This window comes from Artemia franciscana, chromosome 1 (assembly GCF_032884065.1).
Source record: "Artemia franciscana chromosome 1, ASM3288406v1, whole genome shotgun sequence".
NCBI lineage: Eukaryota > Metazoa > Arthropoda > Branchiopoda > Anostraca > Artemiidae > Artemia > Artemia franciscana.
Genome location: NC_088863.1, coordinates 44,244,392 through 44,259,562, shown reverse-complemented (window position 1 = coordinate 44,259,562; position 15,171 = coordinate 44,244,392). Strand labels below are relative to the sequence as shown.

Sequence of the window (15,171 nt, the reverse complement as noted above, 5' to 3'; positions counted from 1 at the left end):
CTGTTTTCTCTTAATCCCCCACTCTCTCCTGTACAAATTTTTCCGATTTTTTAAGAAAGACTTTTCTAACGCAAGGGCTGTTGAATCGGAGAAAGAAGTACATTGTAAGCACTATAAAGTCTTAGGGTAACCATTAGAAGGTTGAGGGCAGGGCATCCCCCTCATCTAATAATTTAATAATTTCTGCTCTTTTTAAGTTTTAATTTCGCTTTTAACTTTCATACGATTTTTTTTATTTAATAAGGCTATAAGATCAGACCTTTTTTGGCCTTTAAATTTTGCCTGTCCATATTTGAAATTGCTTTATGGTGAAAAGGAAAAGAATGATCACTGGAAAAGTTCAACCTTAGATCTTTTAAAAAAAGAAGGTAAATCTCATATTAATATAAAATATAATATATGCTTTAAAGTTCCCACTCAGACTTAGAGGGGTTGACTTTTGCCCACACCCACAGAAAACTTAACCTGGCTCTCGACGCGACTCATCAAATGTATCCTCAAAATCGTTATCCTAACCTATTGTTTACATTCATGTTTATCTGATATGAATTTGATTTGTTTTGGACACATGTTGATTTCAGATATCGATACATGTATTTTTTTAATCTCCAGCCACCCTTTCTTTTGAAAATTGTAAGTAAACAACTTTAAATAAATAACTGTAAATAAACTATTTTGTTACAATCAAGCGAAGGACACTCAGAAATTATTAAGCTCTTGGGCTAAATTGATAATTACAAAAAAAATATATTTAAATTCGAACCATAATTCGAAAATAATTTGATTTCGATGAACAAACAATGTTAAATCACATTTTCGTCTGAAGCAACCCTTTCATTTTGAAAATCACAAATGAATCCAAAAACAACTTTAACGAATGAAACTATTAAATTGCCAAGTTCCTGGACTAAGATAATAATTAGAAAGAAAGCAAAAACTTCTGAATCAGGATGATTATAATAGTGATGTTTCGCATACCATTTTTGGCAATGATTGCACTAATGTTGAATTATCAGAACCTATTCCAACTCGTCTTTTGAAACCTTTTAGATATGATGTTTTAAATCCAATGACTATTATACTATTAGTTCTTTATTTAATCTAATAAAAATTAAACAAGCAAAAATATATTGGAATAAAAAGGAGTGTTATGATAACTGTTGTGCATTTCGTTGCAGGAACGTTGGAACGTTAATCTTTTTTGAAACGTTAATTTTTTTCAACGTTAATCTGAAATATTACGGTAACCATAAAATCAAAAATTTCATAATAGTTTCAAAATTATGAAATTTCACAAGTGAGTTAGTCTATTCTAAATTGTCTTTTGAAACTTTTTAGATATAATCTTATAATTTTCAAGACTGCTATATTAGCATAGTTCGTGATTTATCCTAATAAAACTAAGGTATGAAGCGGTCAAATAAAAAGTAGCCTAGTAAAAACTTGAGCTGTATTATGAATGGTAAATTATTATTGCGGCTGTCAGAATATTCTAGACGAATCAAAGGAAAGGTTTTGGCGTTTAACTGTTGAGCAGTAACCGACTTCCATAAATCGGCTTTCATAAAACTTCCGCATGGCGAGAGTTTATCACATAAGGTAAGAAGAAGAGGGGAGGGAGAACGATTGGGGCTCCGCGATGTTTATTAGATGGTCATTTTTTTTGTACAAATAGGGATTTGGCTCTTCGAATTAAACCAAAATCGATTAAAATTATTCAAATTTGTTTGATTTATCAAATGAATTAACTAAAATTATTAAAAATAAACTTATGATGAAAAGAAACTTAGAAACACTGTGTTCTTTATTGAATTGTAATGAGGTATTCAAAATCTTTTTCTTATTTGCCGAAAAGTGTTCAGACATTTCGGACATGAGCTTATCTTTACAATTCTGCCCATAATTCTCATAATTCAGAATTATTATTCACCATGTAACTCGCCTGATTTTACATTTCTAAGAAATTAATTGTTATCAAGAAAATTTTATGAATTTTACGACATTTTTTTTCCATTCAGGATAATTCGTCAATTCCGCTTTTTTAAAAGGGAGCAATAAGTGTATTTTTACAAGTTTTTTTTTTATTTCCTATAAAAACTTTATTTTCTAGAATGTATCAACGATTTTATTGTAAATATATCAGCTTGCTTCCACAAAGCAATTTAACTCCAACCAAATTCCAAAATTGATATTTATGCACAGAAGCTAGTACACTAGAGATCGATTGCTGAATGCGGTTAAGTTCTTAAGTTATACGCATCCTTTTATTTACTAATAATTGGCAGGTACACAAAAGTGATCTTGAGTTAAAGAAACTAAAAGAATACATTACAAAGGAATTTAGAAAGCCTTAACATCACTTTTTTACATCTAATTTTCAATTGCAATTTCTTTTTTCCCAATTTTTCTTTTTTTGCTGAAGATGGCTATCGGTTATATAATGAAAATAATCGTAAAAAAGGGTAATTCCCAGTATTTTTGTAAAAAGAAAGTGTTCGTTCCTTGGACTTACTTTTCGAGGTAGACATGCTGCGATTTATTGAAATCTCGCTATTGTTAGGATTAGTAATTTTTAAAACCCAAATATCCAAGGATCTTTTCTGTGGTTTTAGAACTCAAGCCCATCTCTATAGACATGTTACACCTTCTTGAATTCCTTTATCAAATTTTTAAGTTGTTCAAGATCTTTGTAGTTTAGGGGCCATATAGAGGTCCTTAGGGCCCAAATAAAAAAAAGGTTTACTTTATCTATACTAGTGGGAAAGATTCTAAACTTCTTGGAATTATTTTGTTCATCCCTCCGGGACCGTCACTTAGAAAGGGCTCAGGAAGCAGTACTCGTCATTTCCCTCCTGAGTCCATCACACTTGATCTAAGCACAGATGCATTCTGGAGATGCATCATCAGAAAGGGCCGGGACACGAGGCCAGTCGGGATTTCAGTCAAGTAGGTAAGGCCCTCATTAATCAGAGAATTTTTTTTATAATTTGTAGCCTTTAAATTTTTTAAGCACGAAAAACGCTCTCATTTTGAACTTTACTACATATTAAGTCAACATGTTGAATTGATTACTTACATTCATTCTGATCTGATTCAGCTGAGTCACTAGCTTCCTGAAGTTGTAAAGCTGGAGAATCCCATTTGTCTTCATCTTCCAAGTCTAAAATGAATGTCAATATTAAAAGTTGATTATTTTCATCCGAATAAATTAATTATATAACACTAATTCTTCAAACAGTTCGTTGTAACGAATTGTAGTAAGGAACAACCCGGCTCAATAGTAACCGAAACTCTAAACAAAGCTAAGAGCTCATATGGCACTTGTGACGAGGCAAGAAGAGCTAAGAGCCAAGAGATCATATGGTAAGAGCTCTAACAAATTTCTATGATTTAAAATAAGAGCTCTGAGTCAAGATGTCCTTCTAAATATCAAAATTCATTAAGATCCGGTCCCCTGTTCGTAAGATAAAAATATTTACCGTTTTCCAAGAATTCCAATTTCCCCCTCCAACTCCCCCCAATGTCACAGGATCTGGTCGGAATTTAAAGTTAGAGCTTTAAAGCACAAGATCCTTCTAAATATCAAATTTCATTAAGATATGGCCACCCTTTCGTAAGTTACAAATACCTCAATTTTCAAAATTACTCCCCCCCCAACTCCACCAAAGAGAGCAGATCCGGTCCGTGTTATGTTGTATCTTAGACAGGTTTTTATTCTTCCCATCCAGTTTCATCCTGATCTCACCGTTTTAAGTATTTTTTAAGATTTCCGGTCCAACCAACTGCCCCCCCCCCCGATTACGCTGTATCCGGTTGAGATTTAAAATAATAGATCTGAGTTACGAGGTCCTTCTAAATATGAAGTTTCATGAAGATCCGATCACTCCTTCGTAAGTTAAAAATACGTCATTTTTTTCTAATTTTTCAGAATTAACCCCCCCCCCCCAATAGAGCGGATCCGTCCAATTATGTAAATCACGTATCTAAGACTTCTGCTTATTTTTCCCACCAAGTTAAACCCCGATCCCTCCAATCTAAGCAATTCCATGATTTTAGGTTCCCCCACGCCAAACTCCCCCCAATATCACCAGATCCGCTTGGGATTTAAAATAAGAGCTTTGAGACACGATATCCTTCTAAATATCAAATTTCATTGAGATCTGATCACCCGTTCGTAAGTTAAAAATACCTCATTTATTCTAATTTTTCAGAATTTTTGGAATCCCCCCTAACTACCCCAAAGAGAGCGGATCCGTTCCGGTTATGTCAATCATGTATCTAGGACTTTTGCTTATTTTTCCCACTAAGTTTCATTGCTTATTTTTCCCACTAAGTTTCATCCCGATCCCTCCACTCTAAGTGTTTTCCAAGATTTTAGGTTTCCCCCTCCCAACTCCCCCCAATGTCACCAGATCCAGTCGGAATTTAAAATAACAGCTCTGAGACACGATATCCTTCCAAACATCAAACTTCATTAAGATCCGATCAACCTTTCGTAAGTAAAAAATACTTCAATTCTTCTATTTTTTTCCGGATTAATGGGCCCCCACTCCTCCCCAGATGGTCAAATAGGGAAAACGACTATTTCTAATTCAATCTGGCCTAGTCCATGATACGCCTGCCAAATTTCATCGTCCTAGCTTACCTGGAAGTGCCTAAAGTACCAAGTGCCATAAAAATGGAATTTCGATACCAATAGCTACATAAAATGAATTGCACTTTAATGCTGATTTTAGATATATAAGTTTCATCAAGATTAGTCTTACCCATCAAAAGTTACGAGCCTGAGAAAACTTGCCTCATTTTAGAAAATAGGGGGAAACACCCCCTAAAAGTCATAAAATCTTAACGAAAATCACACCATCAGATTCAGCGTATCAGAGAACTCTATTGTAGAAGTTTCAAGCTCCTATCTACAAAAATGTGGAATTTCGCACTTTTTGCCAGAAGATATTTCACGGATACGTGTTTATTTGTTTGTTTTTTTTTTTTTTTTTTTTGTCGTGAGAGGGCTCATTCTAAAGGAAATTAAAATTTCTAGACCTCTTACTAAGTGACAAAAAATTGGAGGGCACCTAGGCCCCTCCCATGCTCATTTTTTCCCCTAAGTCACCGTATCAAAATTCTGAGATAGCCATTTTATTCACCATAGTCGAAAAACCTAATAACTATGTCTTTGGGGACGACTTACTCCCCCGCAGTCTCCGTGGGAGGGGTTGCAAGTTACAAACTTTGACCTGTGTTAACATACAGTAATGGTTACTGGGAAGTGTACAGACGTTTCCAGGGGGATTTTTTCGGTCTAGGGGAGATTTTTGAGGGGGGGGGGTTACGTGGGAGAATATTTCCATGGAGAAACTTCTCATGGGGGAAGAGAATTTCAATGAAGTTGATGTTTCAGATTTTCCACCATTATCTGAAAAAAACAATGAAAAAATAAATATGAAAAGTATTTTCTACTGTATTAAAACTTGAAAAGAACACAAATTATTACGCATAAGAGGAATTTGCCTCTTCATAATACCTCACTCTTTACGCTAAAGTATTTTTAGTAATTTCAACTATTTATTCTACGGCCTTTGTGATTCAGAGGTCATTCTTAAGGAATTGGGACAAAATTTAAGCTTTAGTGTAAAGAGAGAGGTATCGAAGAGGGGTGAACCCACTCATATACGCAATAAAAACATGAGAATATAGAAGTTCGTTACGTAAGTTAATTCGTAAGTTACGTATATTTTTTACTAATGAAAACGTTCGTAAAAAATAAAAAGTTCTAGTTCCCTTTTTGAGTAATCGAAAAATTGGAGGGCAACTAGGCCTCCTCCCTCGCTTCTTTTTTCTCGAAATCTTCCGATTAAAACTATGAAAAAGCCATTTAGCAAAAAAAAAAAAATAATATGCAAATTTGTTTTAATTATTTATCTGCGGTGAGCCAAGATCAAAACATACATTGATTCAAAAACGTCCAGAAATTAAATAAAAAACAAGTTTTTTAAATGAAAGTAAGGCACAACATTAAAACTTAAAACGAACAGAAATTACTCCGTATATGAAAGGGGCTTTTCCCCCTCAACGCCCCGCTCTTTACGCTAAAGTTTTTTACTGTTTTAAAAAGTAGAGTTAAGAGAAAGAGTCAAACTTTAGCGTAAAGAGTGGGGCGTTGAGGAGGAAAATCCCCTTTCATATACGGAGTAATTGTGTTGCGAGAGCAACACTTTGGTTTTGTCCTTTTTTTTCTTTCTTTTTTTTTCCTATTCCGCCGATCTCAGCTTATTCCTGGAAACTGGTAAGGGTCTAGCCTGTGCGGTTTTTACGGAAAATGTGGACCTCAGGCCGGATTGATGAATATGACATTACATTTTGGAAAGCTCCGCAGGACTCTTGCCTGGGGGCAAAAAGGATGCTTTTGCTTTTCCACGAGCCAGAGCCTATGGTGTGCGAAGTGAAGTGGAGTTATGTAGCCTTTGTCAGAGAGGAGTATCTGAAGTTGTGCAGCCAAGCTTTTGTTTCATCAAACCATGTTTCTGTTTTCGAGTGGAAAGCTCCGTTCTAGCAGGCAAGCAGACAGGCACCACTTTCAAATTGAAGATGGACTGAAATCTATAAGTGTTAAATATATGTGACAGTTACCCGGCCCACCAGCCAATATATCATATTAGAGTGATAAATAGAAAAATTTACAGAAGCAAAAAAGCGGCATTTTCCCACTGGTCCGAAAGTGCTGCCGTGATTTTGGCTGGGTTTATCATTTGTGGTAGGGATTGACTTATCATTTGTGGCAGGGATTGACTTGGGATTGAGCTAGAGAACTTTTATCAGATGTACTTCTTAAACTTTAAAAGTTCTGTCATTGCTAAAGAAAGTGGAGCTTATCTTTTGCTCCTTTCTAAGTGGTGACGTTAGAAAGTTGGCCTACGGCAAAAAAATCAACTTTTGAACTAAAACAGACAGAATTTTTTTTTCGACGGCAATTGATAGCTCTTGATGAGCTGATCAAAGTATACGTGATCCAATTTTGATACACAAATTCCTTCATGAAATATACTAGTTTAAAAGTTTCAAGGGGTTAACAACTTCAGTAGTAGGGTATACACTGAAACCAAAAATAAGCCGATACCAATTGTGAGACATGTAGGGAAAAAGATAAATAGAAAAATTTACAGAAGCAAAAAAGCGGCATTTTCCCACGGGTCCGAAAGTGCTGCCGTGATTTTGGCTGGGTTTATCATTTGTGGTAGGGATTGACTTATCATTTGTGGCTGGGATTGACTTGGGATTGAGCTAGAGAACTGTTATCAGATGTACTTCTTAAACTTTAAAATTTCTGCCATTGCTAAAGAAAGTGGAGCTTATCTTTTGCTCCTTTCAAAGTGGTGACGTTAGAAAGTTGGCCTACGGCAAAAAAATCAACTTTTGAACTAAAACAGATAGAATTTTTTTTTCTCGACGGCAATCGATAGCTCTTGATGAGCTGATCAAAGTATACGTGATCCAATTTTGATACACAAATTCCTTCATGAAATATACTAGTTTAAAAGTTTCAAGGGGTTAACAACTTCAGTAGTAGGGTATACACTGAAACCAAAAATAAGCCGATACCAATTGTGAGACATGTAGGGGACTTGTAAGAAAAGGTCAGCTGTTAGCTCATAATAATCTTTGGCAGTTAGGGGTTTGCAAATTTTGCTATTTGGTGTACCAATTATTTGTTTCCAGTGTATTTGATGGTAAGGCCGAGTTGATTCCAGTGGTAAAACATGTAGGGGACTTGTAAGTAATAATCGTCTGTTTGGCTACAATCATCTTTAGTGAAGAGTGGTTTGTAACTTTTGCTAATTGGCGTAGCCAACCCATACTGACTGTAACCTCGAATTAAGTGTTTACGCAACGGGTACAAAAGATAACGTAAAACAACGAGGCAGTTTCGTAAAAATGAATAGAGTGTCATCTATGGTATTTTGATCCTGAGAAGTTACGGATAGCTTTATAATACCAACTAAATTATATAAGATATTGTTCCAAGGCTTGATCCGTCACGATGTCCACGATTGAAAAGGATAAAGTTCAACTGTCTGCAAAGTCAATTTAGTCCCTTCTTGCGATATTCTTTTGTTATTGTGGTTTTTTCAACGCTGAGGAATAGCCTTTGATCATGGGATTACAAATCGTGTTATTCTTTGAACAAAACGTTTTAAAAGCTTCGATAGGCTGACAACTTCAGCATTTAACCGATAGCATAGAAACAAAACCAAAGTGTTGCTCTCGCAACATTTTATTCGGTGAAACCGGACAAAAGTTGCCGCAACACTTGACGTTACTCAGGCAACGTAGGTCTAGTTTCTATTCGTTTTAAGTTTTAATGTTGCTCCTTACTTTCATTTAAAAAAACTTGTTTTTTATTTAATTTCATTTAGAATCAAAGCTAGGTCACAGCCATGCTTTAAAAATTGTTGAATTATTTGATTCTTTATTGCTTTTAACATTAAATTTGAAAAATAACTTAAAACTTAAAATGACAGAAATAGAAATGAATGAAAAACTGAAACCCAAAATGAACAAAGTTTTATCAAATGGTAAAGTTAAACTTAAAAAAAAAACAACGGAAAGTATCCCAAGTAAGTCTGGTGAGGCCACCCCCTTAAACCCCAATAAAGTGTAGAGCGTCATTTTTCCTTCGAATTTCAACGACCATTAAGTTACTGGAATACACCCATAATTCCCGTGTTCATAGCACAAACTAGGAATTAAAGTTGAGGCTCATTATTAAATCAGGTGCGCAAAGAGTAGGGAACTCAAAATGGAAGAAGAAACTCAAGCTTGTCTCTGAGAAAAAAACCAGCGCCTTCAAGTGGTATCAAGCAAATTCTGAATGAAAATAGTAGTTTTTCCCTTTTTTTTCATTTTCTACTTCTGATTTATAATGGGGTAGAAGATAAGTGAACCATCTTTGCATAATGTTCAATAGGTACTTTTTGCGAGAAAATTTTAAGTTACCTATTTTGTGTATACTTTTGCCTTTGTGCACATATTTGCCTAGCGGTTGCTGCTTTACAATAGATAATTGTTTAAAAACAAAAGAATTCGCCTACTCTTGGACAATCCACACCTGAACCTAAATAAACTGACACTTCAATAAATTTTTAATTTCTGTATATTAAAATCTATTTGGTTTTATTTTTCTTACTTCTGCTAGGTAACCATTCTTTGTCAGTGGCACAGTTCCGGATACAAGTAGTACGCCCACTCGTGGTGGGGATGATTTTTTAAGTGGCCAACTAATCATTTCGGACTACTGAAAATTATGATAGAAGATTATCCTCTTTTTATTTCCTGTTAAAACCATAACAATAGAAAAAAGCTTCGTCTTTCATCAGTTTCAGACAATCTTTAGCTTTGCCATCAAAAGAGTTGTTCACTTTGAAAAGCAAACGAAAAATCAAAGAAACGGAACGTTTTTTAATATTGCCATGAAAACGTGTTTTAATGCGATACATGCCTTTATATGATTCAGGTGCTATACAAAAAAAGGCTTAATAGCTCGTCCATTGATAACTGAACGTAGTTGGAGAGAACATCTCACTAACAGAGTACAATAAAATAAGTTTGAAGGAAAATCTTGACCCCAGGCTTATTTCTTATCTACAGAAAAAAAGTGACATTCCAAACCTAGTTACTGCTTCAGGTAACAAAATACACTTGATAGCTTACTTTTAGTTTAATATGAAAAAAATTCTTGCATCATTTTTTTTCTTTTTTTTTCCTTAATTTCGTCTCGTACAACCCAGAAACTGAAACAGTCTTGTGCTTTACTGTCCTCAGGCTGCTTTGTGCTGCAGAATATTATTATTGTTTTTTTTATTTATACATATTTTTAAATACTGACAATTGAAAATGTGATTTAAGACTTAAATTTACTGTCGCTTATTCTAAGGACGGCTTCGTTAACTAGTTTTGTGATTATACGCGAAATAAGTGAATAAGCTGGTGCACACTGCTCAGACGCGAAAGCAGAGAAACAAGCTTCTGGTACAATCTCCTCAAATGTCCAGATTCTAAATTTTCAAAATTCAAACAGCTTTTTTGGTAGAATTCAAGGTTTTTTTCGAAGATTTTACAAATTTACCCTCGCCCACGAATCCTTTGTTTTTTTCTTTTCTTTTCTTTTTTAGTTTTTTTCTTTTTTTAGTTTTTTAGTTTTTTTAGTTTTTTTCTTTTTTTCTTTTTAGTTTTTTTTTAGTTGTTTACCTCTTTTTAGTTTTTTTTTATAGTTTTTTCTTCTTTTTTTATTTTATTTTTCTTCTTTATTTTTTTAGTTTTTTCCGGAACGTGCCCCAGCAACACGTGTGCAAGGTGCTAATTTTTAACTGCGTAAAACTTGCGGATATACAACTGGTAATTCCTCTGATATACTCTGGTAATTCCTCGACACGCATTCTTTTTTTACTTTCTCTTTCAGCCGCAAGCCAGGTTTTGCGTTGCTCTTGTAATACATCGACACGCTTTCTTTTGGTAATTTCTCTCTGAGCCACAAGACTAACCCCCCCCCCTAAAGCAACACGTATGCAAGGTGCTAATTTTTAACTGCGTAAAACTTGTGGATATACAACTGGTAATTCCTCTGATATACTCTGGTAATTCCTCGACACGCATTCTTTTTTTACTTTCTCTTTCAGCCGCAAGCCTCATTTCGCGATGCTCTTGTAATACATCGACACGCTTTCTTTTGGTAATTTCTCTCTGAGCCGCAAGACTACCCCCCCCCCCCTAAAGCAACACGTATGCAAGGTGCTAATTTTTAACTGCGTAAAACTTGTGGATATACAACGTTCTTCGCAGTTCCAATGTCTGTGCATATAAATAGATCGTCTGGTTTAACGACTCTAGAACATGCAACATAAAATTGTCCATTGGAAAAATAATCCGTATTAAGATCTATACCGCATTTTTCTAATGATTGCCCTTGAGCTTTGTTGATGGTGATTGCAAATGCTAATCAGATTGGGAATTGCAACCTTTTAAATTGAAAAGGCAGATCCATTGGAATCATGGGATTGCGAGGAATAAGAACAGCCTCACCCTCAGAAGGCCCTGTCAAGATTGTTGGCTCTATTACATTTTCCATTGTTTTTTTTTTTACGGCCAGTCGCGTGCCGTTGCAAAGCTTTAGTGGGTTAATATTTCGAAACAGTATTATTGGTACGCCTAGAGATCCCATGGAGATGCAGGGAATTAAAAATTCTGATGGATGAACCGCTTCATTTGATCCAGAACTGTGTCGACTGACTTGTAAATGACTGCCTGGTCTCGAATCTTCGTCAGAATAATATTATTAATTTCGTGGACGTCTTTGTTCTTGGCTGCCAGAATCGCTCGTTCACTTAGCCATTTATGATTTCTATAATTGGTTAGAATATTCGGAAACACCTTTTCAGCCAAATCATTTTTTGACATCACTAAATTACAGAATTCAGGAGGCATTTGTATACGTCCTGAAATTGAGTCAAGTCGGAGCTTTCCTTTTCCAGTTGCCAGCAATTGATCTGAAAATATTTCAGCAGAGTGATCGTTTTGCAATCGGACACGCACATTTATAGTTAGTTTTAATGTCTTTACGTGTACCCATAAATTAGAATTTTTAAGGCAAGCATTCATTTCGTCTGCAGGTGTCGATCTAGGAATAACTGGTATTGTTTGCCTGAAATCTCATACAAGCAATATTAATGTGCTGCCAAAGGATTTGGAATTTCCTTGCAAATCTTGCAATGATCGCTCAAGAGCCTCGAGCGATTTTTTGTGTGCCATTGTCCACTTGTCTCAAACAATAAGTTTGCATTGCTGCAATACTTTACCCGTCCCAGATGATTTAGAAATGTTTTACATGGGATTTTCTGTAGACTGCATATTCAGAGGCAATTTCAAAGCGGAATTAGCAGTTCTTTCACCAAGCAGCAACGTTGCGGCTATTCCGGACGACGCAAGGCCCAACGCTATGTTATTTTTGGATCGAATTGATGACGTAAATTGGACATTCCTAATCTGGCCCTTTCTCTTTGAGCCGCAAGCCTGGTTTTACGTTGCTCTGGTGTATCCTCCTGGTGTTCCTTTTTGGTGATATTGTAAGATAATTATACACGCATTGCTTTTGTAATACAGCGTGTCGCTGTATTACAAAAGCAATGCGTGTATAATTCTCCTATAAAACTAACTAAAAAAATATATATTGACGTCATACTTAGTGACAGACAGACAGACGGACAAACACTACATTTTTATATATATAGATATGTGAGCCCACGATTATTTGGATGAATTAATAAAACGCATAATATAACTAAATGACAACTACCTGACGTATGAGCCCCTCATGAAATAAATTACAATTTGCAATGGGTATGTAGATGTAGTTGAAAAATTGTTTCGAAAAGAGAAAATTACTAACAGTCATGGGCTTTGGAGATATGACTTTTTCGCCTTGGAAAACAAAAATTAAATCATCTTCTAAGATGATTTCTTAAAAGAACTTAAAAGAAAGTCTTAAAAGAACTTTTTAAGATTTAAGATAATCTTTTTTAATAATTATTTAAGAAAAAAATCTATCAACTCCTCAGTATTTTAATTCAGGAAAACTTGAACAACTAACTTTTTTAGAGTTTGGTTGAGGCTTTAAAAGGAAAGATTCTCTGTCCAAGGCTCATGCAGTGTCGGATTCTTTTTTAAGTCTAATATAATCTATTGAAAAGCAGGTACTGAAAGAGAAAGGGGGACTCGATCACTTCTAACTTGCTTCTATGTGGGTAGTCTCCCTCATTAATTAATATATAGATGTCTCAGATCCATCAGAAATTTGACCTTGCATTTCAAGAAGATTCTAAACAGTCGTTGCCCTACGGATCCTCTAGATCTCCCCGAAACCTCCTTTATAACCTCTCAGTTAGCACCAAGAAATCACCTGAAACAGAAGTCTGACAGGCAGCCTGCTAGCTGAAGAATGGCAGAGCAGCAGGAACTGACAGAATAACATTTGGGATGATAAAACATTACTGAATTCCTGCATGCATGTATGGCTTAGACTCTTTGCCAGTATCTGGAAGTCTGAAAAGGTACCCGAAGAATTTACAAAAGAATCGCTCGTCAAACTTCTCAAGTAAGGAGATGCACAAAAAAGTGACAACTGAAGGGGCATCAGTCCTTATCTATTTCCAGTAATCTCTTTTCGCTGATTATTCTCTGGAGCATCCAGACAGCCATCTATAAGCACTTGAAAGATGAAAAACACGGTTTCCGGCCGTTCCTTTCTTGTAGTGATCTCATCTATATACTACGGATGGTGACTGAGGAGTGAAATAAATGGCGAGGAAAAAAGCAGGGTACCTGATTTTTGTGGACTTTGAAAAACCCTTCGACTCCATCGATCGAAACACGTTTTGGAAAATTCTGAGCTATTATGGAGTCCCTGAAAAAATAATGTCCCAATTGTTGTATTATATGAAGAGACAGAGTGCTGAGTTCAAACCCAAGTGAGGAATACCGGATATTCCCGCATCACCGACGGTATAAAATAACGCTGTGTTCGTTCTCCGTTCCTTTTCACCCTCGTCATTGAATACATATTTTACGATTGTACAGGGTTTGACATCGAAATTTGAGAAGCCAAAAAGCTAGCACACCAGAATTTTTTCGAGGATATCACCTTGATATTGACTCCAGGATCACTATCTGTGGACAGGAACACTATCTGTGAAAGTGATAGCCGACTTGACTTCACAGGTGTGCGTGTAACTGAACTACAAGTAACTGAAACCATGTAACTGAACCACAGTGAAACTAAATCTCCGCGTAACCGAACCCCAGGGCAACTGAGCCCCGTTTAACTAAACCCTCGTGCAACTTAACCCCCATGCGACTCAATCCCATTTAAATTAATCCCCGTGCAACTGAACCACCGTGCAACTGAACCTACAGCCCTTGCCCCAAGGACTGTGGGCTTTATTTGTTAATCAAGTTCATTAATCACGTTTTATTATTAGATACGAAATTGAGAGTTTTAGTGTCCTTTTTAAAAGTCAAAAGTGATTGGAGAGCAGCCAATCCCCCCGGGAAAATACCTCCTATGAAAATACCTCCGGGAAATATCACCTCATGGGAAAATACGTCCCCATGAGAAATCTCCCCCCTCCAAAAAGTACCCCTTGCGGTTGGTTGGCATCCATTCACTTTTGACTTATAAAGAAAGACTAGAACTGCCTAGGATTATAAAAGAATTTCTACCTCCATCCTCCTCTCATCTCTCCATTAGAGCAAATTCTATATTTATCCGAAGGCTCAATGGGAGCTGAGACGTTTTGGAATTAAAATACATCCTTTGAGGAATCTTCTTCTCTCCCTAGCTACAAAACAATCAGCGAAACCCATTGCAGAAGGATAAGTACCTTTTTAAGTTTTGTAGTTTGTCCATTGCTTACAGATAGTGTTTGTTATTGTGAAACAAAACATTTTGCGCGTGGGTGTTTTCTGAAGGGGGAGGAATTTCTGGAGGATTTCCCATGAGAATAAATTTTTTCACGAAGAGTAGGAGGGGTAAGACTTACACACTAATTCCTCTTTTCCACTTTCCTTGGAACTTCTCAACTAAACTAGAAAATAACAGAACTCACATAAAATATTCAAATCTAGAAAACTATATTTTCCGCAAGGGGGTATTCTCTAGGGGAGGGTTTTTCCATGGGATAGGGGGGAAATAAATGCCTAGACCCGTAGACAATGACAGGGTGAAGGGAACCCCCATTAACAGACAAAAAAGGAGAAATAAATCTGACTTTGAGAATTTGTGACGTCTGATTTTCTTTGCTTTTGTGACAACAAAACAGAGCTTTTTATTAATCATCTTGACAGTCATTTATATCATGAGTTTAAAAAGTAAACTATTTGAGCAAGGTTGAAGATGTAAGAATTCTAACTTGTGTTTTACCCAATGTGAGTACGGTGGTTGAGTTGTACGAGAGTTCAGTTATATGAGGGTTTCAATTGCACGGTGGCTCAGTTGCAAGGGGGCTTAGTTGCACAGGAGCTCAGTTACACGGGGATTTAGTTAAATGGGGTTGAGTTGCACGAGCGCTTAGTTAAATAGGGTTTATTTGCACAAGGGATGAGTTACACAAGGGTTCAGTTACA

At 36.0% G+C, this 15,171-nt stretch overlaps 1 protein-coding gene across 2 annotated transcripts in view; it reads right to left on the bottom strand.

Annotated features, from left to right (window-relative positions):
* The window catches only part of LOC136030137 (SPARC-related modular calcium-binding protein 2-like), an 83,317-nt gene that overhangs the window by 24,595 nt on the left and 43,551 nt on the right, over positions 1-15,171 (bottom strand). For both annotated transcript variants that reach the window (XM_065708836.1, XM_065708845.1), the window contains exon 8: positions 3,077-3,160. In XM_065708836.1, coding sequence (XP_065564908.1) covers positions 3,077-3,160 — 84 coding nt within the window. The remainder of the gene's footprint in view (positions 1-3,076; positions 3,161-15,171) is intronic.